At 49.5% G+C, this 23095-nt stretch overlaps 10 protein-coding genes across 10 annotated transcripts; 6 read left to right on the forward strand and 4 right to left on the reverse strand.

Annotated features, from left to right (window-relative positions):
• Nucleotides 1–1392: 1392 nt before the first annotated feature.
• Nucleotides 1393–1779, forward strand: VE01_00403 (uncharacterized protein; the record flags this gene model as incomplete). Its single annotated transcript, XM_018269935.1, has 1 exon — nucleotides 1393–1779. One exon carries the CDS (start codon nucleotides 1393–1395, stop codon nucleotides 1777–1779), a length of 387 nt encoding a protein of 128 aa, XP_018135138.1.
• Nucleotides 1780–2151: 372 nt separating this feature from the next.
• VE01_00404 (uncharacterized protein) lies at nucleotides 2152–4306 on the forward strand. Its single transcript, XM_018269936.2, has one exon. It carries the CDS (start codon nucleotides 2220–2222, stop codon nucleotides 4128–4130), a length of 1911 nt encoding a protein of 636 aa, XP_018135141.1. The 5' UTR covers nucleotides 2152–2219; the 3' UTR covers nucleotides 4131–4306.
• VE01_00405 (uncharacterized protein) lies at nucleotides 4169–6256 on the reverse strand. The gene is made up of 4 exons (XM_018269937.2): nucleotides 5763–6256; nucleotides 5326–5716; nucleotides 5152–5269; nucleotides 4169–5094 (listed from the first exon to the last, which is right to left on the reverse strand). The coding sequence occupies exons 1-4, from the start codon at nucleotides 5931–5933 to the stop codon at nucleotides 4653–4655; spliced, it is 1122 nt and encodes a 373-aa protein (XP_018135140.2). The 5' UTR covers nucleotides 5934–6256; the 3' UTR covers nucleotides 4169–4652.
• Nucleotides 6257–6379: 123 nt separating this feature from the next.
• VE01_00406 (uncharacterized protein) lies at nucleotides 6380–8285 on the forward strand. The gene is made up of 4 exons (XM_018269938.2): nucleotides 6380–6727; nucleotides 6774–7027; nucleotides 7084–7508; nucleotides 7657–8285. The coding sequence occupies exons 1-4, from the start codon at nucleotides 6563–6565 to the stop codon at nucleotides 7980–7982; spliced, it is 1170 nt and encodes a 389-aa protein (XP_018135142.1). The 5' UTR covers nucleotides 6380–6562; the 3' UTR covers nucleotides 7983–8285.
• Nucleotides 8286–8648: 363 nt separating this feature from the next.
• Nucleotides 8649–10283, reverse strand: VE01_00408 (uncharacterized protein). The gene has a single exon (XM_018269939.2). It carries the CDS (start codon nucleotides 9925–9927, stop codon nucleotides 8863–8865), a length of 1065 nt encoding a protein of 354 aa, XP_018135144.1. The 5' UTR covers nucleotides 9928–10283; the 3' UTR covers nucleotides 8649–8862.
• A 643-nt stretch (nucleotides 10284–10926) lies between these two features.
• VE01_00409 (uncharacterized protein) lies at nucleotides 10927–12092 on the forward strand. Its single transcript, XM_018269940.2, has one exon. It carries the CDS (start codon nucleotides 11266–11268, stop codon nucleotides 11923–11925), a length of 660 nt encoding a protein of 219 aa, XP_018135143.1. The 5' UTR covers nucleotides 10927–11265; the 3' UTR covers nucleotides 11926–12092.
• A 13-nt stretch (nucleotides 12093–12105) lies between these two features.
• VE01_00410 (uncharacterized protein) lies at nucleotides 12106–12950 on the reverse strand (the record flags this gene model as incomplete). The annotated part of the gene is made up of 2 exons (XM_018269941.2): nucleotides 12106–12771; nucleotides 12902–12950. 2 exons carry the CDS (start codon nucleotides 12948–12950, stop codon nucleotides 12221–12223), a joined length of 600 nt encoding a protein of 199 aa, XP_018135430.1. The 3' UTR covers nucleotides 12106–12220.
• A 487-nt stretch (nucleotides 12951–13437) lies between these two features.
• VE01_00411 (uncharacterized protein) lies at nucleotides 13438–15030 on the reverse strand (the record flags this gene model as incomplete). Its single annotated transcript, XM_059463269.1, has 2 exons — nucleotides 14978–15030; nucleotides 13438–14808 (listed from the first exon to the last, which is right to left on the reverse strand). Exon 2 carries the CDS (start codon nucleotides 14317–14319, stop codon nucleotides 13438–13440), a length of 882 nt encoding a protein of 293 aa, XP_059320144.1. The 5' UTR covers nucleotides 14320–14808; nucleotides 14978–15030.
• On the forward strand, nucleotides 14997–18513 carry VE01_00412 (uncharacterized protein). The gene is made up of 3 exons (XM_018269943.2): nucleotides 14997–15941; nucleotides 15989–16847; nucleotides 16899–18513. The coding sequence occupies exons 1-3, from the start codon at nucleotides 15333–15335 to the stop codon at nucleotides 18281–18283; spliced, it is 2853 nt and encodes a 950-aa protein (XP_018135428.1). The 5' UTR covers nucleotides 14997–15332; the 3' UTR covers nucleotides 18284–18513.
• A 2022-nt stretch (nucleotides 18514–20535) lies between these two features.
• On the forward strand, nucleotides 20536–22993 carry VE01_00413 (uncharacterized protein; the record flags this gene model as incomplete). The annotated part of the gene is made up of 2 exons (XM_018269944.2): nucleotides 20536–20706; nucleotides 20794–22993. 2 exons carry the CDS (start codon nucleotides 20536–20538, stop codon nucleotides 22762–22764), a joined length of 2142 nt encoding a protein of 713 aa, XP_018135429.1. The 3' UTR covers nucleotides 22765–22993.
• Between the last annotated feature and the right edge of the window lie 102 nt (nucleotides 22994–23095).

Raw genomic sequence — 23095 nt, forward strand, 5'->3', positions numbered from 1 at the left:
TGTTATCCACAGCGGCATTACATCTTGCATACCTAAATCCAGGGCAACGAGGCAGGTACGAGTACTTGTCTACTCAACACCGGACACTAGCACTCGGCCCGTTCCAACAGGACTTATTAAATATCACCCCAGAGAACTGTAACCAAGTGTTCGCCTTTTCCGGGTTTATGATAATAGCCCAGTTCGCACCATCTCGCTCTCCCGAGGCTCTCTTCCCATCTCCAACTTCTTCCTTATACAAAGGACCCGCAAATTGGATAGTTTGTCTCCGTGGATGTAGCTCTATCGTGACACAAGCAAGGCGATACATGATATCCGGACCACTTGAGGGTCTCATTTCGCAAGGCATGCAGGCATCAGCTCTCGCCAGAGAAGTTACCGTGTTCCCAGAAAATGAAGATTTTCGGAGCCTACAGCGCGTATCCGGGGAAGTTTTGAAATTACAGTGCATCAAGGAAACAACAACCGTGGATGAAATGGAATCGTACACAGAAGCAATTTCTTGGCTACAGGGATTACTTGCAGCATCTTTAGCTACTACCGATTCGCTCATCTCTCGAATATTCTCTTCTATTTGGCCAACGCAAGTATCAGACACGTTTATTCGAACGCTAGGCGAGGGAAGACCACCAGCGCTTATTATCACTGCGCACTATTGCCTTCTATTGCAACGCTGTTACTCGTGCTGGTATATGGAGCATCGTGCTTACGACTTGTTCAAGGCTATCCAACAGGACTTGCCTGCGGAATGGGGCCCCTACGTGGAGCGGATGGTACAGGTGATTCAAAATAAGTGATTAGAAAACTTCAATAATTAAGTAGAGCTGGAACTCTGAATAGTTAGATATTAGCGTCCGGGGGGTTGGCACTGTTGACGCTTATATGGTATGGTAACAAGTTGATAATATGAGACACACGACACACATCCACAAAAGTCCTACGATAGTCAGCACGCGCGCTCTAAAATTATATCCACTGCTTTATTTTATCTATGCACTATAACGTCATAATAGTCACCCGAAAACAACTGGCCACAACGCTGAAACAACAGGGTAATGATAAGCTCTCTCTTGTTCTGAGCGGGGCTGAACTCATCACGTATCCCGTATCTCGTATCGCGCATTGCCTCCGTTACGCGTGCATCACGGATCCTACCAGGCGCAGCTTATCCCGTTGTCACATTAATGAGCTGTGCAAAAACAATTCTTTGTGGGTATTCAAAGTGAGAGGATTAGATTTAATATATATATGTCTATATCCTTCGAAATATATCTCAGCATCAACACGTCAACCTCACCCACACAAACGCCAACCTGCCCATCTCTCATCCGCAGACTCTCAGATTAAACCCCCTTCCTCGCACACCTAAATCGCACCTACCTATCATTTACTATGGGATTGATCAAGACTGCAATTCTGACCGGCGGTGGCATATATGCCATCAAAAAAGTCACCAAATCCGCCGAGAACCGTCATAACACACAGCAACCCCAACCCGACTACTCTCGTCAGAATCCAAATTATCCTCAAGGATACGAGGGGTTTCAAGGCTCGCCACAAAATGGTTCTTCTCAACAAGGTCCCTACTACGGTGGCAACCAACAGCAATACCCAGGGGGATCCTCCTGCAACCACGAGCAACATGATCAGAGTTTCGCTCGTGGCTATAGTGGCCAAATCACCCCGCCGGCTTATACCCAGCAGCCACAAGGTTACAATGGGGGACCAGTAGGCAATTCCGGTGGTAGCGATCGGAATTACAAGTCTGAAAAGAGATAGATAAGCGCATAGATTATTCTAGAAATGAGGGATGGGCTGTCTACTGTTTCTGTAGCTAGGTTACTATGGTTTGTTCTCTACAGTCTCGGGGGTTATGTTATTGTTGCAATATTAGGTCCGGGGGTATCTTATATGATTAGAGATATCAAAACATTATACTTGATTTAGCAGAACAGATGTGTAGGAACTTGATGTAATAGACTATATAATTTGGTTTGGCCTTAAATAGAGATAAAGGCTAAGACTATATATAGGTAAGTTAGCTATTCTTACTTTAGCTAACCTAACTATAGATTTATGACAGGGGTTATGACAGGGGTAGTCTTATAATTAGATTCGCGTACCTTCTTCAAGATTATCTAGACCGACTCTCCCTCCCAAGATATTAGATAGACTATCTCCTACTGCACCTTAACAATATATTATCACAGGGCCCTTAGATGGCTGCACTCTACCGCGCTCTCGGCCTTGGTCGACGGGAGATCCGCCTATTAAAGCTACTCAAATCGGATTCCTTCGACTCCCCCATCCGCGGTAGGCTCGTGCACACCACGCTCGATGACCACGAGCCTTACGAGACCATATCGTACGTCTGGGGCGTCCCTAAATTTACACAGACCATCGAGCTGGAATCGCAGCCGTTTGGGGTCACGCCGCACCTGGAGAACGGGCTTCGGCATTTGCGCCTCGCCTCTAAGGATAGGACGATCTGGGTCGACGCCGTGTGTATCAACCAGAGCGACGATGTGGAGCGCGGCGAGCAGGTCATGTTGATGAAGCAGATCTACGAGTCTTGTACGGGAAATCTGGTTTGGCTCCATCCTATGGTTCCCACGCCCTCCAATGTATCTGAGGGCGAGAATCAAGGTGAGGAGGTAGATGAAGAGAAGAGACAGCAGCAGATGGCTAAAACGCTCGCGACCATGGAGGAGGGCTTGGATTTGTTTAGTAGTATTTACACGCGTGACATCAAGTCTCTCGAGCCGATGCGTCACAAGAGGGGAGAGGTTAGTTTTTGGGAAACCACGAGCGACAAGCCAGGCGACGACGTGTGGCTCCTAGAGTACGAGCAAATGGACTCCCTGCAGACGCTTTTTACCTACTCCTTGCTATGGTCGCGCATATGGGTGATGCAGGAACTCGCATGCGCGCCGCGGATCACCCTCGTCATCGGGAAGCGGACGCTGGATTGGGATATGCTCGACTCGTTTCTCGGAGACGCGGAGTACTCCGATGCGTTTCATATGGAATGGGGACACGGCACTGTGGGACCCATGGCTGGTCAGACATTCAGCAAGGTCAAGACTATTCAGAACCAGCGCACCATGACGCAGGCGGGGCAACGGTCAAGCTTAATGGATGTCCTGGCGCGCTTCAAGGGTTCCAGGTCCACAGACCCACGGGACAAGATCTATGGCCTCCTCGGCCTCACCTCGCAAAGCCGCGAGATGAAGGTCGATTACCGCAAGTCGGTCGCGGAGGTTTTCACTGAAGCAACCACCAACGAGATCAATGGGAGCGAGAACCTAGACATCATCACCCAGAACCCATTTCAAGGGAACGACTCTACCGAGCGACTGGCCGGCCTCCCGTCCTGGGTCCCTGATTTTTCGTGCAACATGTACGACGACTACTCCAATCAGTACTCTAGCATCCTTTTTGCGCAGCGGGGGATCTACAGTGCTGGGAGTGCAGAATGCAAAGTCCCCTGCGACGACGTCCTACCCGGTCGTGTGTTACGCCTCCACGGAACGGTCATCGGTCGCGTGGGACCCATATTATTTAATGACTGGGAACAATCGTACGACGTGAAGCCTGGATGGCAACTCCAGAATCTCTACGCGTATAAGAAGCTCTATCTCAGCCCCGACGTCTTAGACTCGTCGGCGACGTACGTAAATGGGGAGCCCGAATTACAGGCGTTCTGGAGGACTTTGGCAGGTGACTGCGTCGCGTACCCTATAGAGCGACTAGACCAGACACAAATCGCCGAGGACGGCAAGGCGATTCGAGAGCTTATGCGGCAGCCGTTGACGGAGGAGTCGCGGTGGTATACGTTCTATAAAGATCTGGCCTCGGGGCGGATGATGGATAAGATGTTTATGCGGTGGATGTTCACGAAGGCGGATAATGGGCTCTTTTTGATGGTGAAGGAGGGAGCGAAGGAAGGGGATGTTATTGTGGTTGTGGATGGTGGAAAAGTTCCGCTATTGCTACGTAAAGTGGAGGATGGTGAGGGAGGCGGGTATACTGTTGTCAACGCTGCTTATGTGCATGGTTTCATGGATGGGGAGGCAAGGACCTGGGTGGAGGAGGGGAAACTGACTGAGCAGGATTTCCTAGTCGTGTGAAATGATTGCAATGGTGAATAAAGATATTATAAGTCGAACCTCTAGATTTTTTATGAGAAACAAACACATTTTTAGCAGCTGTAAGAGCCGTCGTCGTCATATGTCGCAGTACTCATATACACACTCATAATAGCCGTAATGCTAACTAAAATTGTCATAACCCACATGAGAACGATCAATTGTACGTCTTCCAGTCTCAGCTATGATAAAACGTGCTCATGCCAATTTGCGGAAGAATTTCTTGTAGGGTGTATGATACCGTAGACCTAAGAGGACCCGGCCCAGATTGACACGCACTTTAGCTGTCGATCGGTGGTCTAAACAGCTCAGTCCTAGTATGTAGGCTCGGTAAGTATGGCTATCTCGAGATTTTCAAATCGATTGATAACCATTCTTAAGCCATCACCGTTTGTCTAAAACTTGCTATGGTATCATCTGCTAAAGGAGCTGGGAGCGAGACTTTAGGTGGATCTACTAGGAACGAACCTCGGTAACACAATTGATATGGCTGACACCGAGACTTCAAGTGACGTTTAATTCCTGCTGGCTATCGTTGTTGTTGATCTGGACCCGATACGTTCTCTCAACTCTAATATCCTCCGCGAGCGACATGTCTTCCCAGTTCTTGTTCCCGTCGTAATTCTCCGTGAGGTTAGCCTTGGAAACGGTGGTTTCACTTGCGACGTTTCGCCTGAAGCCGTCGAGCTGGAATGCATCCTTTGATGGGACCCCAGAGTCCCCAGTGTGTCGCAGATACGAGTTTCGCGAGTCCTTTGAGGTATATCCTAGCTGGCGGCGAAGGAGGCTAATCAAAGGCCTCAGAGTTGGCGTGGAGCCGCAAACGATGACGAGGAAGAACTCTGCCGTAACCCATGCGAATATATCGTAAGTAGCCCAGGTGAAATCTGTACGGTTGCCAAGCTCGGAGAGGTACGAGGTTTTAATGCCAGAGCATATTGAAGTGCTATAATATAGATTAGCGGCCGTCGCCGTGCAGGATTGCAATTGAGTTTGTGCATACAGGATGTTTAGGGCAAACACAATTGTTAACGTCATCTTCTCTTGGAAGCCCATCTGAAGAGTCCAAAAAATAGTTGCAGGAATCAAGGATAAGCTAGCGTCGACGAAAGTGTTGTATGCTATAATCATATTAGCTTTGGGGACCTCTGCCTTTGCATGATAAAACTCGACGCACCTCCAGTGAAGATGCCAAAGCTAGCCATGACGGTAGGCTTTATGCAAGTACCCTCAACCCTAGAATCCCATAAAGCAGCCGCTGGGCGACATTGCGCAAAGGTAAGAATCGAGCATGAAACGCTGACACAAAGGACCAAAACAATGCAGAACGTCCACAGATAGATCTTCTGCCATGCCCGTTGTGTGTCCCTTATGATTGTGAGAATCAAGGCGGAAACAGAAACTTTGCCTGCCCCGATGCCGATGATACCGAAGACTTGCGATGTCCAGTTCAGCAACTGGACCTGCGCAACGATGTCTGGCCCGAGGGCTCCCACATCGGCCATATGTCTCTCCCCGCCTTTCAGACAAAGAAGTGTAAGAGAGATGGTCCACCCGAAGAAACAAATCTGCCTAGGTTAGCAATTGAGACTCCATGGTGAGGGGAGGACGGACCATCGAGATGAACATGAAGAGATCATCATAGCCGATGATAGATTTTTGTGCGCGGAAGATAAACCTCATAACAACCGTAATACTGGCCAAAATTGTCATAACCCACATGAGGACCATCAATTGTACGCCACGATCTGGCACAGATGCGGTCGAAGCTGCCATTTCAGCCATTTATTGTGGCATAGAGTCGAGGCAGAAGAAGCTAACAATGGAACTGAATAGTTGCTCATGTCGCTAGCAACTGACAGTAGCACAGGTGTGACCTTTAAACTCTTATGGGCCGCCCAACTGTTACTATCCACCCCCCCTGTATGATTGTAATGACCCGCAAAGGTATTGCCAGAGCTTGGCAGGATCACTCACTAAACCTGAACGCTATGCCGCCTAACTTGGGTGCGCTGAAGCAGTAAAAACAGTGGATCATTATAATCATATAGGGGGGGGGGGATAGTATTCCGCAGCGGGATTTCCGTAAGGATCCGCGAAACTAGATCTGGTGGATTCGGGATTCGATTTTAATCTCGGTTCGGCCCATCCCTGACATTTCACAACAGAACTGGGGTCTGCGATCAGGGTGGGATTAGGTCTTCCCCTGGCCGGAACACGGAAACGCGTGTCCGCCTGATATAGTGGGTATAGGTGCGATGCCCCCCTCCCCAAAAAGGCGTATTTAGATGCGGGTTGGCCTCAAGTTATCTCCTAGACTTCTGCAAATCATCTTCACTCGTACTCATTACGGAGGAAAGATCTACGACTAAATATTGCCAAAAAACGCGCTATCGAGGCTTGGGCGAATCAAAATGGATCCCATTGCAAACCCAGATCTCCTCATCCAGCAGCTAAAGGCGCTGATTGCGAACCCGGAAGTTTTTTCCACTCAAGGGACGGAGATCATTCAATTGAGCCGCCAAGCTGCTGTTGCGTTGGAGGGCCCCTTTGAGACATTCCAACGACTAGCATACTCAGTTTGTTTCACTGTCCTAGGATCTTGCATTGACTTATCCATTATAGGCCCTTCCCCTCGTGTCAGCTCGCGTCGCACAGGAACACAACATATTCCAAACCCTAGTCGAGAACAAGGATGAGCCAACCAGCGTCGCCGTCCTGGCAGAGAAGACCAACATCAACCCTGTCGTTCTAGATATCCTCCTCGACTATCTGTCAACCCAGTTCATGGTAGAAGAGGTCTCGCCACAGCACTACAAGGCCACCAAGCTCTCTAACATCCTAGTTGCACCCCTTTTCATAGACGGTGTCCTTCACTTGTATCCACGCCCTCCAAACTCCAAAGTTTACGTTTCTGTCTAACCCCTTGCCCTAGCCACGATAATTGCCTCCCTGCTTTCAATGCTCTAAACTATTCTCTCGCCCACCCAACTGATCCACGGACCCCATTCGAGATCGGCCATGATAGCCCCGTCGATTTCTACACCTATCTCGAGTCCCACCCGATCCAGGGTGCCGCGTTCCATAGGTTTATGGAGGCCCAGTTCGCATCTCTCCCCACATGGCTCGATGTCCTCCCGTTCGACTCTGAGTATGCCGCTTCAACTACCCCCGAGACCCCAACCTTCGTTGATGTAGGCGGCGGAAATGGCCAGCAATGCGTGGCGCTCCAGAAGAAGTATCCAGCCCTCCAGGGTCGCATCATCCTCCAGGACCGGCCGGCCATCCTCGAAAAAGCAATCACCCCTGATAGCGTCGAGAGAATGCCTTATGACTATCTGGTTGAGCAACCAGTTAAAGGTGTGTCTTAATTCCCCTTCTACGTTCTTTCCAGGTCGCCAGACTTTTCTCCTGTCTATGTCTTCTTATCCACATAATCCCTTAGTCTCTTCTATCCCTCGTCCCCCCTTTCCCCTTCCCACTCCCCACCCATCTAACCCATCCCTAGGCGCCCGCGCCTACTACTTCCGCCAAATCTTCCACAACAACAACGACGAGACCTGCCACCTCATCCTCGCCGCCCACCTCCCAGCCCTCTCTCCCTCCTCTGTCATCCTCATCGACGACAAGGTTCTCCCCGACGCGAAACCCGCAACGGGGAGCGTAGAGTACACGGCCGGCCTGAGCCTCGCTATGAAGGCCATGTTCAACGCGCTTGAGCGCCGTGAGGGCCAGTGGCGGACGCTACTGGCAGATGCGGGGCTTGAGATTAGGGAGATTAGACGATACACTGATTTTGGGGACTCGATTATTGTGGCGGGGAGGAAGGCATAGAGGGGGTGTGTAGTGCTGCATTGGGAGGTTAGATTTGGGATACCAAACAGGCATTTCAAGTGGGTGATTTGCGTGCTTTCCGTTTTCCCGACGTATCGTAACAACCGTCATGCTAGCCAAAATTGTCATAACCCACATGAGAACTATCTATCAATTGTACGCCACGATCTGGCACAGATCCGCTGAAGCCACCACAGAAGAAGATGAGAATAGAACTGACCAGTTACCCATGTCACCGACAACTAGAGCATTATAGTTGTTTTTGGTATCCATGATAAGAAAAAAAAAATCTGAACAGAGGGGGATTCGAACCCCCGAATCTTTCGATACGTGAATGCACTAGGCGTTGATAATCGACCAGAAGAATTGTAAGTTCTTGAGTCACGCGCCTTAGACCGCTCGGCCATCTGTCCGATTTTATTCCAGCAATAGACTCCACCAGCACAGATGTAGTCCTTAAACGCTTTTTCCTCAGTGGGATTTTTTGTAAGGGTTGGCGAAACTGGATCAAGTGGATCCAATTGTAATCTCGGTTCGGCCCATTCCTGACATCGCAAGGGAACTGGGAACGGCGATTGGCGTGGGATTGGGCTTTCTTTTAGACGTTGGAGACCGATTTTTTGGTTGATATGGGTGGGTAAAGAATATAAGCCCGGGAAATAGTTAGTGCTGTCATATTTTTTGAGTTTGCTCTGCGGCTCTAAGCCGCCCACACGACTTATGTACACGTATTTGAACCCTTTATACAAGTTATATATAAATACAAAACTTCCTATTCCAGTCCCAAGAAAAAAAATGAATGGAGCCAGAACAGAAAAGCAAATGCCGTTCTCTGAGGCCAGCCCCGATGGCTACTATGCGCCCGTAATATTTGAGCCATTTAGCAAACATCCAGCGTGGCGCTGCCCGTGATGTCAAGCACAATGTTGGTACCACAAGGAGACTCGCGGACAGTGGTGCCATCGACTTTAAGATGGAGCTCAATATCATCGGTAAGCGCGAACTCGTCGCGGGCCGAGAGACGGACCTCTCCGCCTCCATTGACGGTGCCACCGCGGATGGTGACGCCGTAGCAGTTCTCAATAAGAATAGCATTGTTTCCGGTGTTAGAAATATCGACAGTACCAATCTCGGCGCCACCAGACTCCGAGACACAGAAGAAGCCACGGCCACCTCCCTTGGCGATGACCTTGTCGACGAAGATGTTGGTCTCATATCCGCCGTTCAGTTTGCCGTTCTGGTTCGCGAAGCGGAGGGCAGCGTAGCCGGTACCGGCGCCGGCATTATCGGCGTCAACGAGGCCAACATGCGAATTGGTCGTCATCTGGAGCAGCAGACCGCACTCGCCGACGTTACGGGCGATGACCTCGTTTATGGTAAGACCATCGATGTTCCAGGTCTCGACGGCGTGGCTGGTAGCGCCAGTCACCTTGATGGAGTCCATCTTCACGTTTTTGTTTGCAGCCTCGTCACGGTCGAAGCGGATTCCAATACCACCGGTGAGGTTCATGACGATCTTGCCGAGCGACAGGTCGGTGGTACCGTAGAAGTGCATGGCGAAGTAGGGGGCGCCGGTCAGGCTCAGGTAAGGGATAGAGGCACCCTTTGTGTTCAGCGACTCGATGCCACCCCTCCCAGCCTTGTAGCCCAGATTAATAGTGCCACAGCCCTCGAAGATCTTGCCGCTGCCGATGGAGATGATGTTGGTGCCAATGGAACCCGACGCCATCACGGCAACGCGCTCGCCGCTGGCAATGGCGCCGAGCGCAGCATTGATTGCGGCGAAGTAGTCTGAGCCGCTGTATACGCTGGAACCACCTTTGGTGGCCACATAGGCACCCGAAGAGCCTGTGACCTTGGCCTCAGGTGTACCAGCACCACAGTCGGCGGCATTGGTCAAGGAGATGAGGGCGAGTGCTGCTGCGAGGATGGATAGTCGGGCCATGGTTGCAAATGAAGAGTCTAGCTTGGTTACCGTCTTGCTTCTCTTTGTGCTCCTCCAAAGGCTATGGCGGACGCCATCTCTTTATACACATAGTTTATGTTTTTCTCGCTCTTGTATGAACCGAAGTGCTTGTTGCAAAGTAATTACGGGATAACAGACCCCGTATACGCTCTCGTATGTTTGACTTGTCCCCGCATTCTCCTCAATCTATGCCTGACTGCCAATTCTGCCAAGAGTATGATCTTGCCGCTGTGTAGATGCAGTGGCCGATCGTCTGCTCTTAAGTGGCGCGATATTGTGAGAACAACTACTCTTGTAATGAACGTGGCTCGGGTGAAAGCATGCACAAGACATATATATTAAAGAAACTCTATATTCGCCAAATGCTGGTGAAGTTCACCGGGGGTGTCTGCCACGATGCAGCGAGGAACTATGAAACATTGGTCTCTTCCAAGGAAATAGTTAAGGGACGGAAACATGGAGGCATCATAGTGCATAAAAGAGTGATATATTAAACGGGGAAACTGTGGAAAATCGATTATCCACGTATGGGTGAAAGTATTTGAAAGATCGCCATCAGACAGCATGACAAAGTAAACGAAATAGGCAAGCGTGTTGTGGGGTAAATAGACTTAACTTGGCGGAACTCCCGCGGGCTGTCACGAAACGCCACCGGCATACAGATTGTGGAGAGCCAGTATTTGGCTTCAGGTCATTTAGAACAATTCTAGGTAGCATGGTAAATTCGGGTAACGAATTATATTTTAATTCTTCTTGCACGGCTGCAATTATCCATTGAAAGAGACTTAAATAGTTCCTTAAAGCCGGAGTCGGAGCGAACATTTCATGATTCGCATGAATATCACTTCTAAAGCGGTCGATCCACACCGCCTTTAACTGCCGGCAGTATATACAGCGACACTCTAACATGGTACCGCCTCGACTCTATGTATGAAACGAGGGTTTATGAAGCTTGGAGCTGTGCTCGAGTCTGTATAGCTTCTAAAATGTCACTTGAGATATAAAAAATAACTACAATATGGCAAGAATTCGTGTAGCAGACGTGTGCCGTGCCATATTTGCTCTAACAGACTCATCACATGATTGCAGGACTAATCAATGAATCATGCAGCATCCTTGTTTACAACCTTAACTTCACCTTCTCCCCTGTACTACACAAATAAACAAACAATCTCAATTCTGATACGGAGACAAATCAGCTACACCCTTCTGCTCAAACTCGCTCCTTGGCCACGCACCTGTGTGCCTGCAGCTCCAAATACGCTACGGCTCTTCGACTAGGACCTGTGAGCCTCCCACTCCAAATACGTTGCGGCCATGTCCTTCAAAGCAGGCTTCGCTCGGCCCCTACTGCCCGCCCTCCCTGAGGGTAAGACATCAGTGCTCGTCCGAGCCCCCGTCCCTACGCCCACCTTCCTCGATGAATCCACCCTATCCTTCACCGTCCATGCGCGCATCCACATCGCTGCTCCACCCATCGTTGTCCTACGCGCCCTTCTCGACACCGGCTCCTGGCCACGCTGGAACAGCTTCATCCCCGCGGCCGCGATCCACCACAGCGGGACGCCTGTTTCCGCTCTCCCCGAATCATCGGAGATCCTCGGGGTCGGCGCCGAATTCACTATGTTTGTGAACATGAGCGGCAAGTCTGAGGAGGAGCGCGGACCAGTGGAGAAGTTGAGGAAGTCGAATGAGTGCTTGTCCCTTGTGGAGGAGCTTGTTCCGGAGCGAGAGCAGGGGAGGAAGGGCTGGCGCTTGGCGTGGGGTGCTGATGGTCAGTTTATGCTGAAGGCGGATCGTGTGCAGGAGATTGTTGAAACGGAGGGGGGATGCGAGTATGTCACTTGGGAGAGCTTTGGGGGGATGATGGCTCCGGTGGTTAGGATTGCGGTGGGAGGACAATTGATTGATAGGTTTGCGGATCAGGCGAGGGATTTGAAGGAGTGGTGTGAAGGAGATAGGGGAGATGACGAGTAATGGGTGATCGAAGGATATGGTAATAGTTGTCTTCATGCGCAGAACCTTTATAAAATTGAGGGAATATGGACTACAGGTGGTAAAGGTCTCGCGAGCTCTGGCATTAATTTCTATCAGGCCATTGCTTTTAGCACTTATGACTTTACGCTATTGAATGAAAACGGTACTTAAATTCAATTCCTCAAATTTGTTGTCCTTCTCATACGGGGCTAGACTACCCTGACAATGCTACTTCTGCTCTGCCTCTATCCCACCTTTGATTGATGTAGGCTGATCCGAGGTGGTGCGTGTAACCTCAAAACTCTTCAAACAAATAGCTCATATCATAAGCCTCCTCGCTTGAGTCTCCATCAACATCCATCGCATCCACCATCTCTGTATCCTCTCCTTCCTCCGACTCTTCAACCTCCTGCTGCTCCCAAACTATCTCGGCCCCCCTCTCCTCCACTTCTTCCTCATCCCCACTCTCCTCCTCTTCATCGTCACCATCATTGTCCTCCTCTTCCTCCTCACTCTCATCCCCGCTCTCTTCCTCCTCCTCCTCCTCCACCACCGCCACCTCCGCCACCTCGGCCCCCCTATCCTCCCTCCCCCTCTCCGCCCACATAACCTTATTAATCGGATACCTCTCCCACAACATCAGCGCCCTCTCCCTCGTCTCCCCACTCTCCCGCTTCCGCTTCGAGATCCGGCAGTCACGCCCGACGAGGTGGTAGATTTGGCTGTCGGCCGCGTTATATGCTTTGAACCAGGCGTCAGGGACCCAGCCGCGGGGGACGGGGAGAGCGTCCATTTGGAGGGGGTATTTTTTGATGGGCGCGCCGGGCATGCCGGGGTAGGCGTACACTGGAAGGTGGTTAGCGGGCTGAGAGAGGGTTGGGGAAGGGGTCAGGGGTGACTCACTGGTGAGGGAAGATGTGTATGTTGTTAATTTGGAAAATTTGAGGGTGGTTCTGATTCTGGTCGACTGACTGACTGATTTTGGTGGTTTTTGCGTTGGCAAGTGAGAATGTGAGGTTTCTCATGTTGAAGCGTTTTGAAGTTTATACTCCGGATGCTAAAGAGTAGTTCAGGGGTTCCATTTGAATCTGAATCTCTGTCCCGCGGATAATGGTGGATATATTCTATAATCTTCCGGTTTTGTTAGATGCTTATTGTGTTCCATTTTGCAAACGGTTATATTCGTCAAGTTTCTTGAGAAAGGGCGGTTTAAAGACGTGCGAGCATAAAGAGGGTTGAAGTTAGAAATATCTCGCAATGAATCTTAGCAACTCAACTGACTGCATTGTCTGGTAGACTTTTTGTCTCTATGGAATACTTTGCAACTTCTATCGCAATGGTGACTATCCTATAGTCTTTCATTTCAGCCCTTCGACTTGCCAAACCTGGCTGAAGTCTGGTATATCGTACCGATCGCCCTGATATGTACCGTATCTTTTGAAACAAACCGGCCCCTCATCAGCCACGTCCAACGAATCACTCATCTCAATCGAACCTAGTCATCTGCCCACTCTACACTCTGTAGCTCCACTCGTGCTCCTCCTCACCGTACTGCCTCCTCTCGATCCACTCCTTCATGCTTTGGGCGATCTCACCAGCCTCTTGGTCTGGCTTCAAGCCACAGTCAACAATCTTGCCCTTCCAGCTGATATTCCTTACTGGGGAAACAACAGCTGCGGTGCCAGATCCGAAAGCCTCAAGGAGTCTCCCCTCCTTTGCAGCGTCATCCAGCTCAAACATAGTGTATTGGCGCTCAACAACCTTCCATCCCTCTGGCACGAGCTTCTCCTTTGCCAAGCTCAGGATAGAGTCTCTGGTAATACCCTCCAGGATGGTACCGTCAATTGGTGCTGTGATGAGCTCCTTCTGTCCAGTCTCCTTGTTCTTCATGGCCACCCACATGTTCATGGTTCCGACCTCAGTAACATACTCCTCCTTGCCGAACAGCCACAGGTTCTGGTGGAAGCCGCGCTTGGCAGCCTCAAGCTGTGGCACGATGCAGGGAGCGTAGTTGGCACCCAGCTTCTTGTCACCAACACCACCTGGCCATGCGCGCACGGCGTAGTCGGTGGCCTCCAGTGAAATAGCCTTGAAACCAGTTGGGTAGTATGGGCCCACTGGGGATGCGATCACAAACATCAATGCGCTGCCTGGTGGGCCGACACCGAGAGTGGCCTGGGTACCGATCATTGTTGGGCGGAGGTATAGCGAGTAGCCCTTTTGGTTGGGAATGAAGCGCTCGTCGAGCTTGACGAGCTTGGCAATGAGGCCAGTGAGAACCTCGGGGTCGAATGTGGGAAGAGCAATTCTGGCAGAGGATGTGTTGAAGCGGGCCATGTTCTTCTCTGGTCGGAACAGGCGGATCTCTCCAGCATCATTCTTGTATGCCTTCATTCCCTCGAAACATTCGAATGCGTAGTGGAAGACGCAGGACGACGGGTCTAGGGAAAGGTTCTGGTATGGGGTAATCTTGGGCGCGTGCCATCCTGTTCCGATTGTTAGCTATGTCTTGTACTCATATTACAACCAGGAGTAGCTACCTTCTTCGGCTGTCCATTCACAGGTGAGCATGTGGTCGGTGAAAGTGTGTCCAAAGACAAGATCCTTGGGTGCGATAAGCTCCTTAGGTGTAGTAGTCTTGGTTATAGTGAGCTTCGATGCATCCATTTCAGCCAGCTTCGAAGTGCTGTATAGCCTAGCCGCCATCGTTGAAGAGCTTGCCCATTGTTGCGCAACGAGCCTCCTGGGCGCGAGCGCCGTCGATAATTGCCTGAGCTTCATTTTGTATGGGAGCCAAGTCGACAGAATCTTGAATCAATGATCTTTGAGTCAACAATTCGCTGAATGGATTCGAGAAATAGGCAATAAAGCGGGTGTTGGCGGCTTTATATAGTCAGTATACCTTTTCACAATTGTCTGTCCGATTTGCGGACCCAAAGGCATTGAGTCAACATGCCGCCTGTGCCGTAAGTAGCCCGCTTGAGCCGCCCTATGCCGAATCGGAGTGATAAGATAGGCACAAAAAGAAAACAATATCATGAAATACACCTACATAACAATGCCAATTTGGTTGGATCTGGAAATACCAAAAGAAAAAAATGCTGAAATACAAGCAAACTGTCTATCTAAATGTCTCCGATGGTCCCCGTACTACCTGCCCATGGGCATGGTCGCCTGGCCGCCTTCCGCCGCCGATTGGCCAATCAGCGTTGCTCGCTAGAAAGAGCTACCTTGGGGAACAGACGAGGCCGCGTTGAAGTTTCTCGAGGCTGAGATTCGCCAAGGGAGTTATTCGCATCTGAACCGTCATATAACCCCCCTTTGCCTTCCCCTCATGGCGCGTACCTTCTGAACGATTTAATATTTAATATCTCAGATGGTTGAATATATTCGTCAATTTGGACGCTATGTTTTCTTCCGCTCTCAAGTCATTCTCCTCCAACATCAACTCTAACTATGTGATCGGTTCGCAACCCTCAGCTGTCTCGGGCCCTTGGAAGATATTCGATGGCAAGAATAAGAAGACTTCGAAAGAGGTCTCTGTCTTCGTCTTTGATCGCAAGGTGTTAGAATCGAATTCAGGTAGCTTGGGAAGATCCGACAGAGCCAGCGCATCGAGTCTCAAACGGTCCGTGGAAGAGGTGGTCGAACGGCTGAAGAAGGAGGCGTCATCGCTTGCGCGGCTACGACACCCCAATATACTCGAACTCGCTGAGCCGGTAGAAGACACACGATATGGGGGCCTGCAGTTTGCGACCGAGCCGGTAACAATTTCGTTGGCTGGGTTGTTACAGGAGAAAGATGAGGAGGAGAGAGCTACGGGCGTAGGCGGGCGCTCAAGCAGATTCGTGAAAGAGGATAGCGAAGGGAATAGGAGAAGACGAGACTTGGAAATAGACGAATTGGAAATACAAAAGGGGTTGCTACAGATCAGCAAGGCTCTTGAGTTTCTGCACGAGAACGCCGGGCTGGTCCACGGCAACTTGACTCCAGACGCTATATACATAAATGCAAAGGTATGCCCGGAATGGATAACATAAAGAATGCACCTAACGTGTTTTAGTCTGATTGGAAAATCAGCGGACTCTCCTTTCTTAGCCCTGCGGACAACTCTGACAAGCCATCCTCTGTCACCCCTATTTCTCTCTCAGAAGTTCTCAATTTAGACCCACGGCTGCCACGATCCGTTCAATTAAATCTCGACTATGCCTCCCCGGATTTTGTTCTCGATACGAACCTTAATGTTTCCGCCGATATGTTTAGCTTGGGACTTCTTATTGTTGCTCTCTACAACTCACCCCACGAATCTCCTCTTCATGCCAATTCGAGCGTCACAACCTATAGACGGCTCTTTGCCTCATCGGGCTCGATACCCTCCAGCAGCAACAATTATATTTCATCTCGGCCAATTCCTAGAGATCTTACGACCACTGTCCTCCCACGCTTAATTGCCCGTCGCCCTGCTCAACGCATGACTGCCCGCGAGTTCCAACAATCGTCCTACTTTGACAACATTCTCGTCTCCACAATCCGTTTCCTGGATGCGTTACCGGCGAAGACGCCCACCGAGAAGGCTGCGTTCATGCGCGGTCTTACGAAGGTGATCCCGAGCTTCCCCAAAAGCGTGTTGGAGAAGAAGGTCTTGCTAGTTCTACTGGAGGAGATGAAGGACAAGCAACTTCTGAGTCTGGTATTGCAGAATGCGTTCAAAATTATTGAACTCCTGCCGAGTGCTAAACGGTCTTTTACTGAGAAAATGCTGCCACGCCTGAGAGAGATTTTCTTGAGTGGTGCTAAGCCTGCCGCTCCTGGAACCGCAGGAGCCCCTGAACGTGATACTGGGAAAGAGGCGGGGCTGACGGTATTGCTGCAAAATATCAATATCATCACCTCTAATTGCTCGGGAAAGAACTTCAAAGACGGTTAGTAACAGGTGGAGTTTGGCAATGAAGCTTATCGCTGACAAATTGCAGAAATACTCCCGATAATACATCTAGCCATAGAGTCACCTACCCACTCTATCGTAGATGCGGCCCTGCGAAGTCTCCCAGTAATCCTCCCTGTGCTTGATTTCAGCACAATAAAGAACGAGCTGTTTCCAGTCGTCGCGGCGGTATTCAGCAAAACTTCGAGTCTAGGTATCAAGGTCAGGGGTCTTGAAGCTTTCGTTGTTTTATGTGGCGGCACAGCAGACTCTATTACCTCCGCTGCCGATGATGGCCTGTCTGGATTCGCACCGCAAAATGGCAAGAAGAAAGAGAAATCTCCCATCAGTGCATTGGACAAGTACACTATGCAAGAAAAGATCATTCCTCTCATCCGTGCGATCAAGACAAAAGAACCGGCAGTTATGCTCGCAGCCCTCAAAGTTCTACAGCAGGTTAGTTCCGAGGCAGATACGGAATTTATCGCTATGGATATCCTGCCTATTTTGTGGAACATGAGTCTTGGCCCACTACTTGATCTCAGGCAATTCCAAGCCTTCATGGACTTGATTAAGAGTCTAAGCACCAAGGTAGAACAGGAGCATACGAAGAAGCTCCAGGAACTCTCGGGCAGCAGTTCCGGTATCAAAAATGCTGGGGGTAACGATGATTTCATGTCCTTCGGCGACCTCCCAGCAGCATTCTCATCAAATGCAAATGGCGGCGAAGACGACGACTTCGAGCGTCTCGTGACCGGAAAATACACTACTAGCACAGCCGCGAGCAATGCAGTAGCGGATGGTGGCTGGGACGCAGCTCCCAACGCCCCCGCAAAGCCTGCTCCCCCAGCCGCTCCCACGTTCTCATGGTCGACCACTCCCTCCCCATCTCCGGGCCCATCATCCCCGGGTATTGGCTCCATGTCTGCGGCCATGAGGCCACAAGCTCCATTTCGAACCATCACTCCCGATCTCTCGCGCTTCGACTCTCTCCAGCCATCAACAACACAGTTCTCACAGCCTCTCCAGCCCGTCTCCTCAGCCTTCATCCAACCGCCACCAACCCAAGCGTCGGTCAACTGGCAAACCGCCGCGGCCCCCAGCAGCAGCAATATATGGGCCTCCTCGAGCCCAACTTCAACACACTCATCATTTGCACCTATGGTCCCCGCGCAACAGCAACGGCAGACGTCGTTTTCGGGAGCACAACCTAACATGAGCACTTCGATGGGTAACCTTTCTATGTCTCAGCAGCAAAAGCCAGCAACCCCCTTTTCCCTTCCTCCACCGCCTACCTGGTCACAACAACCTCAGCAACCAACGCAACAGCAGGACTGGGGCGCGTTTAGCTCTGCCCCACCTCAAGGACAGGGCCAGGGTGGGCAGCAGCCTGCGCAGAAGAAGGGGTTGGATGCTTTTGAGAGCTTGTTATAAAATGGGATATTATGATAGGTATTTGGGTAGATATAGAGGGATTAGATACATATATGTAGTTAGCGTGGTGCATATTCCTTGAGCGGCAAAGAAGCGTTGAAGTTTGGCAGGGTGCTTCGGTTGTCGAATTCGAGGACAGTTTATGACAGATGCGGAAAGTGTGATCTTGTTTGGCGGAGATTGAACATGGTTTTTTGTTGTGCTTACTCGCTGTTGATTCTTTAGGAGGGATCGATTTGGGATAGTCCCTATCGCAAATACAACACCTCCATGGCAACTTATTGCCATTTGTAGGTTCTACAGTTAAGTATTGACTTTCTTACTTCTTCCAGGACCAAGATTCGATTTTGATTTCGCCTGGCTGGGAATATACAGTGAGTAGGTTTATATTTTTTATATTTTGCATGATCTCTCGCCTACTTTTCTACCTTTCTACTTTTAATGAGCGATTACAACCTACCTCTTGACTTCACTCTTTGGCAAGCTCCGAGTTTAGACCATCAACTGCGTGATTGCTGCAGATGACCCTATTCCACCTCTTTTACTTCTTGTTCTAACTCTTCATAATACTCAAGCACACTTCTACCGTTTTGATCTTCATTCAATTCACCAAGTGAATACTCATATGTGGCACTGAAGGTTGGACACAAAGCACTGCACTCTTGGAGAGCTTCCGTGTTTCTGTTACTATCCTCGTTGAAGCTACCGATCTTGTCTTTTGCACATTTTCTTTCTGAATATTCTGATCTCACCTTGAGTTTAGTCTCAGACTGCAGGTTAAGTCGATCTAGTGAAGTACGCTCTTGAGATTGCTTCAGTTGCTTCTATCATATCTTCAACCCCAAACTATCAAACGCCCTACCTCGACCCCCCCAGGCTTCCTCAACCTTCTACCTCCTGCGCCTAGTTGGAATGCTATATATATATATTGGCCAGCTCTCCAACATCCCCGTTCAGGCCTCTTCCATCCTCCCTCCAACCTTCTTCCAACCTCCGATCTTCTTCCAACTTTCTTCCAACCCTCTTCCGACCTTCTTCCAACCCTCGTCCAACGTTCTTCCGACCTCCAACCTTCTTCCAACGTTCTTCCAACCTTCTTCCAACGTTCTTCCAACACTCTTCCAACTTTATTTCAGCTTTCATCCTCCAACCCTGGCAACCACCACCTTCAATGACCTGCTACTATCTACAAGTATAAGCAAAAGCTATATATGAACCTTTGAACTCGTACTCAAAGTAAGTTTGTTTTTCTGTCTCCATGGTCTCACTTCATGCATTTTCGATCTCAGATTGAGCTTCACCTTCGTCTCCATACCTCGCCTCTAAACCTCACTTTCCGATCTTACTTCTGTTCAATTGCCGATCTGAGCAAGTCAACCTTCCAGTTTGCCCTCAAACCTCACGCTTTACTCCGCTCAATCCGCAGTTCCGGCCCCTTCTGCTCTCATACACCACATCAGCTTGCAAGTCTTTCCTTTCCACTTCGTTTATATGCCACATCAGTTTCCGGACCTCCTAAAGCTTCCTTTTATACATCACTTTCGGTCTCAGGGTTCACCTTTGCTCTTCATTATACTTCACTGAGTTTTGAGCGTAACTTCCACCGTCTTCTGTTACATGTTCATCCTCTCTCAAACCTCGGTCTTTCTCAACTTCTCTGCCATCTATGATACTTTGCCAACTTCACATGTCCTCTATTTCCTTCCTGCTTTCTTGAGTTTACATATTCAAACAGTTCACTCCACCAGTCTCTTTCACTATCTGCTACGAAACAACACCATATATTTTGCACATGCTCAGCAAGACGTTTCCTAACTGAGGGCGCAGAAGCGTCACAACTTGTGGATTTAACCTGCCAACACTTCAGTTTGATGTAAGTTATTCCTTTACTTGACAATGGGTTTACTACTTCATGTTTTACATCTTCAGTAACTTCTCGTTATTTCATTTGCAATTCATACCTGATCTGATACGATCAACTTGCTATTTTCCTTTCTCACATCTGTGCTAGTTTAGTATAATTCTGCCAGTTTACTTCTGTCACTGGTCTGCAAGGTTTCCCGCTGCCTCTTCCTGTTTTACTTCAAGTCCAAAGTGTTGGTTATCAATTTTGGTCTCTGTGCTCATAATACCACACATTTCATTTCATCCATACACGTTTCATGTCACCAAAACTTCATACCGTTCCTTTCATGTGCTTATTCAAAGTATCTCGGCATTGATATGTATACTAATTTTGCACCACAGTCACCATGGCCGACCGTGGGAACCGTGAGTTCCTTGATGCCCTGCAACTTCGCGTTCGCGTGCTGGAAGTCGAAAACACCAGGCTCAATGCAGAAATTCTCAGTTTACTGGAGAAATTGGAAATCTGCATTGAAAAATACGGCCCGAAATGCTTCGTAAGAAAGTCCAAGCAAGTTGTAAGTGTCCCAATCTCACTCTCCATGCGCATGATACTCGTTGACTTTAGTACTATTGCTTGACTAACCTACTAATACGCATTCTAGGACTGGAGGAAGATGCTCCGAGACTCCGACAACCTGACAGACCCAAAGGAACTCAAAAAGATTTACAGGGCTGCCTGCAAACAGTTTAATATGAGCTCAGTCCCTCAGAACCACGGGATATACTACGTTCGGCCAAACAACAAAGAACTTGAATTAGAACTGGCAGTGGCCGACCCAACAGCGGGGTTCCAACCGGAGATGTTTTTCAACTTTGCTGCCCTCCTGAAAGACCATCCGAAGATTGCCTTCAAGATTGCGGCCTATACAATGGTTAAGGATACCGCGATCTCTGTGGTCGCCCGTTTCGACATACATGATGTGTATCCTCCAACACAAGGCGGGCTCGACAAGAAAAGTGGACTTAGCTACCGCTTCCACTGGGGTGGTTCGGCCTGTGCTATAAATTCGTCGCCTCTCCCAAGAGACGTCTTGGCCCCCATTTTCGTCTCCAGGGATTGGCACGAGATGTTTGCCACTGCATTCTACTTTATGAACTCGTTTTCATTCGAGTCCTTGGGAGAATTTGGCATTTTCTGCAGAAACACTCCACGAGCCAGATGGCAGAGGGTGTCAGATTCGGCTATCACATGGATTGGTTCCATAATGGAGACCAGCAACCCAAAGAAGAGCGGACCAAGATGGTGTAAAAGCCGTTGGGGAATGCATGTGTTGGGTCAGTTTCGTAATCTGAGAAGCCTGGTGATCAGCCTCGATGAGACGTCAAATGGCAGAATACGAAGAAAGGACGAGCCAGAACACATGAAGCAACCGCTCAAGAGGTCAACCAAGAACCACGACAATTACAGGATGACCAGAGATCTCCGCAAGTTACGAGGCATGGATAACATTTACCAGCTCCGAGGCATTGAGCATATTGAAGTGTATGATAACTTCCAACTGTTTCCAAAAAGGCCAGTTCGAGATCAAACTTTCGTTCAAGACTTGAAGCGCCAGGTGTGCGCTCCAAAGAGTCAAGCAGATGAGGCGAAAGCAAAGATTAAAAACATGATGCCTCTTTTGCGACGAAACCCTGGCACTCCCAAATACAAGCCGTCGAGGCAGGTTAAACAGGTGCTGAAATATATTTTCAACTCCCGTCCTCGATATGAGCGTCCAGATGTGCCACAGCAAATGGCAGGCGATGAGAGCGATTCGGATGGCGATGATGATGACGAGGACCCTGGCGATATCAGTGACCCCGAAAGTGACGACGTTGACTACGACCAGCTCGATGATGACGACCACCAGAACCCACACGACGATGATGACTCCGATGATGATGATGATGATGCGCCAAATCAAGGCGCCATTGCTTCAAGAGAAGCTTCAGAAGCCTCCAGGGCCGGAAATTTTGCCAATGGTGGCAGCGAAAACAACGATGATGAAGATGAGGATACTGAGATGGGTGGACATGAGCTTCAGAGTGTTATAAAACCAGGGGAAGACTCTGACGATGATGACTTCGAGTTCATTCACTCTGAAAAGCTCCCACCGATTAAAGTGGAAGGCGACGATGAGCTTGGATTCCTCCACTCCGTCAAGCGTCCTACCCAAACCATCGATTTGAGCCAGCTGCCTGACATGGCAGATCCAGACACTGCGCTTCCATCCATCGAACAAGATGAGGTCAAGCAGGAGGTGAAGTCCGAGGATCCAAGTGCAGGAGAAGGCAGGGATAGCATGGAGAGCATCCCCTTCTTCGATAGCCCAACTTGGACACAACGAGATGTGGTTTCACCTTTCGGACGGCTCACTCCGAGGCGAGGCTCTTCACCACAATCATCTTTATTCGTTCGTCAAAGTCCCTCCGCACGGAGCGCTTTTTCAAGCCGCCTCTCTGGATACTTCGGATCTCCAGGCTCGGAGCGAAAGCGAAGCTTTGAAGATGAAGACGATGACGATGCGGCACCTCTAAGCGTGAGACGTCGCTTGTCGGATATGACGGTGACTGAAAATGAGATTGAGAAGTGAAGCAGCTTTATGAAGATTTGCGCAATATCGAAGTATTTATTATGATTTACGACTTGGGCAATTTGAGAAGGAAGGCGTGGGTTTTAATGGCTATTGACAGTCGGTGATGGCATGGGTACTGGAGAAAGGAACCGAGCTTACGGTGGCGCTATTTGATGATATCTAAATGAATCGTTTTTGAGGCATCTGCGTGCACTCGGAGAGCAGTTTTATTTTTTATATTTTTATGATACCATGGAATGGAAAACGAGAAGGTTTGCAATTGAAAGCAGAAGCATTTGCGGTGTTATCGTTTCGAAGAAAGAGCCAGGCAAGAGTACGGATACTGACA

Source organism: Pseudogymnoascus verrucosus (assembly GCF_001662655.1).
Source record: "Pseudogymnoascus verrucosus strain UAMH 10579 unplaced genomic scaffold scaffold_1, whole genome shotgun sequence".
In the NCBI taxonomy this organism is placed as follows: domain Eukaryota; kingdom Fungi; phylum Ascomycota; class Leotiomycetes; order Thelebolales; family Thelebolaceae; genus Pseudogymnoascus; species Pseudogymnoascus verrucosus.

Excerpts from the sequence above, each read along its gene's own strand:
- VE01_00409 (XM_018269940.2), top strand. The coding sequence starts at position 11,266 with ATGTCCTTCAAAGCAGGCTTCGCTCGGCCCCTACTGCCCGCCCTCCCT.
- VE01_00412 (XM_018269943.2), top strand. The coding sequence starts at position 15,333 with ATGTTTTCTTCCGCTCTCAAGTCATTCTCCTCCAACATCAACTCTAAC. Across the intron at positions 15,942-15,988 it reads CTATATACATAAATGCAAAG|TCTGATTGGAAAATCAGCGG; the intron begins GTATGCCCGGAA and ends AACGTGTTTTAG. Across the intron at positions 16,848-16,898 it reads GGGAAAGAACTTCAAAGACG|AAATACTCCCGATAATACAT; the intron begins GTTAGTAACAGG and ends GACAAATTGCAG.
- VE01_00404 (XM_018269936.2), top strand. The coding sequence starts at position 2,220 with ATGGCTGCACTCTACCGCGCTCTCGGCCTTGGTCGACGGGAGATCCGC.
- VE01_00406 (XM_018269938.2), top strand. The coding sequence starts at position 6,563 with ATGGATCCCATTGCAAACCCAGATCTCCTCATCCAGCAGCTAAAGGCG. Across the intron at positions 7,028-7,083 it reads ATAGACGGTGTCCTTCACTT|CCACGATAATTGCCTCCCTG; the intron begins GTATCCACGCCC and ends CCCTTGCCCTAG. Across the intron at positions 7,509-7,656 it reads GGTTGAGCAACCAGTTAAAG|GCGCCCGCGCCTACTACTTC; the intron begins GTGTGTCTTAAT and ends ACCCATCCCTAG.
- VE01_00408 (XM_018269939.2), bottom strand. The coding sequence starts at position 9,927 with ATGGCCCGACTATCCATCCTCGCAGCAGCACTCGCCCTCATCTCCTTG.
- VE01_00405 (XM_018269937.2), bottom strand. The coding sequence starts at position 5,933 with ATGGCTGAAATGGCAGCTTCGACCGCATCTGTGCCAGATCGTGGCGTA. Across the intron at positions 5,717-5,762 it reads TCTTCATGTTCATCTCGATG|ATTTGTTTCTTCGGGTGGAC; the intron begins GTCCGTCCTCCC and ends TAACCTAGGCAG. Across the intron at positions 5,270-5,325 it reads CTTTGGCATCTTCACTGGAG|CATACAACACTTTCGTCGAC; the intron begins GTGCGTCGAGTT and ends ATATGATTATAG.